Source organism: Sapajus apella, unplaced genomic scaffold, assembly GCF_009761245.1.
Source record: "Sapajus apella isolate SASKATOON/1434 unplaced genomic scaffold, GSC_monkey_1.0 scaffold53, whole genome shotgun sequence".
Classification (NCBI taxonomy): Eukaryota; Metazoa; Chordata; class Mammalia; order Primates; family Cebidae; genus Sapajus; species Sapajus apella.
In genome coordinates, this window is record NW_022436993.1 from 12,871,380 (window position 1) to 12,877,102 (window position 5,723).

Here is a 5,723-nt window from a genome sequence, read left to right on the forward strand (position 1 = left end):
TACCCAGGCTGGAGTGCAATGGCGCGATCTCGGCTCACCGCAACCTCTGCCTCCTGGGTTCAGGCAATTCTCCTGCCTCAGCCTCCTGAGTAGCTGGGATTACAGGCACGTGCCACCATGCCCAGCTAATTTTTTGTATTTTTAGTAGAGACGGGGTTTCACCATGTTGACCAGGATGGTCTCGATCTCTTGACCTCGTGATCCACCCGCCTCGGCCTCCCAAAGTGCTGGGATTACAGGCTTGAGCCACCGCGCCCGGCCAATTTTTGTGTTTTTAGTAGAGATGGGGTTTCACCATGTTGGCCAGGTTGGTCTCAAGCTTCTAACCTCAGATGATCCGCTGGCCTCAGCCCCCCAAAGTGCTGGGATTACAGGCGTGAGCCACCGCACCCAGCTGGTTTAATTAAACAAATTAGAAGTGTTTAGTCATTGTTGTCTAGGCCTTTACATGCTAAAGATTCAGAATATATTGGAATGCATGACATACTTAGAGTATTAATTAGTCTCATTGTTACCTTTCTGTGTCTGTTAATGTGGAAGGCTATGGAGCAAGTCTTTGTGGATAGTAATATTTTCCTTTCATTCCATCATCACAGTAGGCTAAAAAAATGATGAAACGCTTATTCTGCGCCTGAGTGATTTCCCAGCTGATTTTGTGGTCACGGGCTTGAATTTCTAGATAGACTGATTTAAGTGGCAGGAAGTGAATGGGTCACATAGAGCGAGGCTGGAAGGATGGTTGGATTGAAATGAAGTAAGAGAGTGGAGGGCTAGTAGTGGATCTCTTTCTTGTGTGGCTGCCCAAAGTGATTTTAAACTCTGCCCTATGATGCAGGAAATCACTCTTTTTAAATTGATCTCCATGGCTCAAAGACTGGCTGCCTATCCTGTTCTCAGACGGATGCTTCACTTGCAGAAGACAGAGCCCATAGCCCATGTGAATCCATTCTTATAAAAGCAATCCTCATGGGTTTTCTCTTAAAAGGAAGCTGAAAAAGAAGACAACTGTTTGCTCTGGGCCAAGTAATCCTCTGGAAAAGAACATATTTATGAATTTTGGTTCTTTTGTTTTTAGATCACATGAAGGGATTAAGAGCCCCTGCCTTGAAAAGAAGGCTGGAGTGCAGGTAATTTATTTTGCTACGTGTGTGTGTGTGTGTTTTAGACGGAGTCTTGCTCTGTCACCAAGGCTAGAGTGCAGTGGCATGATCTCGGCTCACTGCAACCTTCGCCTCCCAGGTTCAAGCTATTTCTCCTGCCTCAGCCTTCCAAGTAGCTGGGATTACAGGCACCTGCCACCGCGCCCTACTAATTTTTGTATTTTTAGTGGAGACGGGGCTTTACCATCTTGGCCAGGCCTCTCAAAGTGCTGGATTACAGGTGTGAACCACTGCGCCAGCCATGTATGGTTTTTTTTGGGGGGGGGATGGAGTCTTGCTCTGTCACTCAAGCTGGAGTGCAATGGTGCCATCTCGGCCCACTGCAACCCCTGTTTCCCGGGTTCAAGCAATTCCCCTGTCTCAGCCTCCTAAGTAGCTGGGACTACAGGCACATACCACTACACCCAGCTAATTTTTGTATTTTTGGTAGAGATAGGGTTTCATCATGTTGAGTCAGGCTGGTCTCGAGCTCCCGACCTCAGGTGATCCACAAGCCTCAGCCTCCCAAATAGCTGAGTGGGATTACAGGCCTGAGCCACCGCGCTGGTCCTGTGTGTGTGTTTTTAAGCAAACATTTTTTTGTGTGTGTGATGGAGTCTCGCACTGTAGCCCATGCTGGAGTGCAGTGACACAATCTTGGCTCACTGCAACCTCCGCCTTCAGGGTCCCGGTTCAAGCAGTTCTCCTGCCTCAGCCTCCCAAATAGCTGGAATCACAGAGCAAACATTTAAATTAAGAGATAATATCTGTACAGAAAAGTACATACATCTGAGGATATAGTCTTTTACAAAGTGAATGCATTTGTGTAGCTTCACTCAGATTAAGAAATAGAACAGTACCAATATCCCAGACCTTTGCTTCCTCCCCATTCCTTCCCTCCTCCCAAAGGTAACCTCTCTTCTAACTTTTGTCATCATGGATTAGCTTTGGCTGTTTGTGAACTTTATATAAATGGAATCATACCAAATAAAGTCTTTTAAAAAATAGAGATGGAGTTTTGCTATGTCGGCCAGGCTGATCTCGAACTCCTGGCCTCAAGCAATCCTCCTGCCTCAGCCTCCCAAAGGGCTGGAATTACAGATGTGAGTCAGTGGCACTGGCCCCAAATAGACCCTTTTATATTTGTTTTATTTTACCTAACATTATGTTTGTGTGATTCATCTGTGCTGTTGGGTACAGCAATAACTCATTCCTTGTTATTTGTGTAAGAGTATGTGAGAGAGAATGGCTGCTCCATTGTAAAGGGTCATACAGTACTGGGTTTTTTCTTAAAGCTGAACTATTAGAGGCTTTTCTTGCAGCTACTGCCCAAATCTGAATTCCCAGTTCTCAAGATACGTATTTGCAAAGGGCCAGTGGATGTCAGGTTTCTCTGCTAATCAATAACACTAGTCTTTCTTCTTAATAATGATAGCTAATATTTACTGAATACTTAATGTATCTGGGCACTGTGTGTTTCTTAGTTCAATTCTTTTTTTTTCCTTTTTTTTTGGAGAGTCAGGGTCTTACCATGTTGCCCAGGCTGGGCTTAAACTCCTGGCTTCAGGTAATCCTCCCATTTTGGCCTCCTAAAGCACTGGGATTATAGACATGAGCCTTTGCGCCTGGCCTATAATTTATTTTATTTTATTTTATTTTTATTTATTTATTTTTGCGACAGGGTCTTGCTCTGTCTCCCAGGCTGGAGTGCAGTGGCGCGATCTCAACTTACGGCAGCTTCTGCCTTCCGGGTTCCAGTAATTCTCTTTCCTCAGCCACCCGAGTAGCTGGGATTAAAGGTGCCTGCCACCACACCCAGCTGCTTTCTGTACTTGGGGTAGAGATAGGTTTTCGCCATGTTGGCCAGGCTGGTCTCAAACTCCTGACTTCAAATAATTGGCCTGCCTCAGCCTCCCAAAGTGTTGGGATGACACGCATTAGGCATCTCTATCTCTAGAAGTCTCTTTAGGCCAGGCATGGTGGCTCAGGCTACTCATCCCAGCACTTCGGGAAACGAAGTGGGAGGACGACTTGAGACTGGGAGTTTGAAACTAACCGGGATGACACAGGGAGACCTTTTCTCTACAGAAGCTATGAAAAATTAGCCAGGTGTGGTACGTGTGCTGTAGTCGCAGCTGCTCAGTCTCCTGAGGTGGGAGGATCACTTGCACTCCAGCCTGGGTGACAAAGCGAGCCCCCACTCCCCCACCAAAAAGTCTCTTTAGCATGCGTCCATCAGGATAGCGAGATGTGTTAAATGGAGACCCAGGGTTAAAAAGTATGTGTCCTAAGAGAAAGCCGTGAGGAAGATGCGGTGCCTGGAGATCTAATCTCAAAAGCCATGCAATTACTTCCATCACATTCTATGGGAAAACTGCCCAGGTTCAAGGGGAGGGAACATAGACCCCTCCGGTCAGTTGAGGAATTTTAATATCTATTTCGTAAGGAGAGCATGTATGGATGGGGTATATCACTGTGTGGCCATCTTTGGAAAATTCATTGTGCCATGGACTGTATTCCTAACATCTAAATGATAGCATTACATTTTAAATAATTATGAAATTAATTTCTTTTCATAAAAAAAAAAAAAAGAAAAGAAAGGCTGGGCTTGGTGGCTCACCCCTATAATTTTGTCACTTTGGGAGGCCGAGGCAGGCAGATCACTCAAGGTCAGGCAGGAATTCAAGACCAGCCTGGCTAACATGGTGACACCTCATCTCAAATACAAAAATTGGCCAGGCATCATGGTACGCACCTGCAGTTCCAGCTAATCAGGAGGCTGAGGCAGAAGAATCGCTTGAACCTGGGAGGCAGAGATTACAGTGTGCCGAGATTGCGCCATTGCACTCCAGCCTGGGGGACAGAGACTCAGTCTCAAAAAAAAAAAAAAAAAATAGACATGTAGAGTAAAAAGCAGAAGTTTCTGTTCCCAGCACACCTTTTCCAGAGGTAGTGTAATGTGTGGCGTTATCTTTCCAGACACACCTATCACATGCAAGCATGTATTTCTAAGTAACAGTGGTGAGGCATTATTGTTGGAGGAGGTCCAGGGAACACATGTCCACTCACACCTTGTGCTCCTGATGGCACTGAAATGGTGGGCATAGGTATGCTGGAAGTGACTCTCACAGATTCTGTGCCAGCATAATTTCTGAATTATTACAGAACACTGATGTATGATGAAATAGATTTCTGAGTCACAAAAATGGCTCATTTTGGATTGTATTGAAAGTGTTTTCTTTTTTCCTTTCAGCTTGAAGGTTTGCCTATACTGTTCACCTGTGACTAAGGAGTTGCTGTTAACTAGCCCGAAATACAGATTTTGGGAGAAACGAATTGTAAGTTTTCTTTTTCTTTTTTTTTTTCCTTCTTTTTGAGACACAGTCTCGCTCTCTTGCTCAGGCTGGAGTGCAGTGGCCTGATCTCGCCTCACTGCATTCTCTGTCGCCTCGGTTCAAGTGATTCTCCTGCCTCAGCCTCCCAAGTAGCTGGGACTACAGGTGCATGCCACCATGCCTGGCTAATTTTTTGTATTTTTAGTAGAGATGAGGTTTCACCGTGTTAGCCAGGTTGGTCTCGATCTCCTGACCTGAGGATCTGCCCGCCTCGGCCTTCTAAAGTGCTGGGATTACATGTGTGAGCCACTGCGCTTGCCTGAATGGGTAACTTTCCATTTGGCAGAACAAAATGCATTTGTCTAATGTGAGGTATTCAAGGGGAGAAAAAAGTCTGGTGCATAGAAAATGCAAAGAAGGCAGAAAAAGTCCGATTTTTAACAGTAATTTCTATATATAGGAAAGGATTTAATTCTACCTTTGATCAAAAGACAAATTCTCACTTTAAGTTAAAAAAAAAAATTAGACAAATCTGGCTGGGCACAGTGGCTCACGCCTGTAATCCCAGCACTTCTGGAGGCTGAGGTGGGCAGATCATCTGAAGTCAGTTGGAAACCAGCCTGGCCAATAGGGTGAAACCCTTTTTCTACTAAAAATACAAAAATTAGCTGGGTGTGGTGGCAGTGCCTGTAATCCCAGCTACTTGGTAGGCTGAGGCAGGAGAATTGCTTGAACCTGGGAGGCAGAGGTTGCAGTGAGAGGAGCTAAGATCACACCATTGCACTCCAGCCTGGGTGACAGAGCAAGACTCCATCTCCAAAAAAGATTAGACAAATATATCAGTATTAGTCTATGAGAGACATAAATAAAACAAGGATAAATATAGGTTGAAAAATGAAATTTGGGGGGAAGGAAAAGGGGAAAAAATTACTAAGCAATTAGAAGCCAAAAGTGCCAGAGTGGCAGTTTTTATATCGGAGAAAGTAGACTTGGTAAAAGAAGGTAAGGGTGGAGGAGGGTGTTACTGGTCAAAGAAACCACAGGTCATATGGACATCTGTGCAGTTGACAAAATTGCCTCCAGACCATGAGACCCTGTCACCCAGTGCTTAATCTGAGAAGAACCATAGTAAACAGAATGTGAGTTCATTCTGTGGAGTAGGTCTTAAATCTTTGTGGGAGTTGGGAGAACAGTTTGTCCCAAGTGTCACAAAGAGTCTGTTTTTTTTTTTTTTTTTTTTTTTTTTTTA

At 44.7% G+C, this 5,723-nt stretch overlaps 1 protein-coding gene across 11 annotated transcripts in view; it reads left to right on the plus strand.

The window, feature by feature from the left end:
- DCLRE1C (DNA cross-link repair 1C) overlaps positions 1 to 5,723 on the plus strand; it is a 38,493-nt gene that overhangs the window by 1,807 nt on the left and 30,963 nt on the right. For 4 of the 11 annotated variants that reach the window (XM_032243997.1, XM_032243998.1, XM_032243995.1 and 1 more), the window contains exon 2: positions 4,393 to 4,477. The exons of 2 other annotated variants lie outside the window; for them this stretch is intronic. In XM_032243997.1, the coding sequence (XP_032099888.1) occupies positions 4,393 to 4,477 (85 nt within the window). Of the gene's footprint in view, positions 1 to 1,075; positions 1,128 to 4,387; positions 4,478 to 5,723 lie in introns of those variants that run through there. 5 more of the 11 variants (XM_032244000.1, XM_032244002.1, XM_032243996.1 and 2 more) reach the window with 3 other exon arrangements.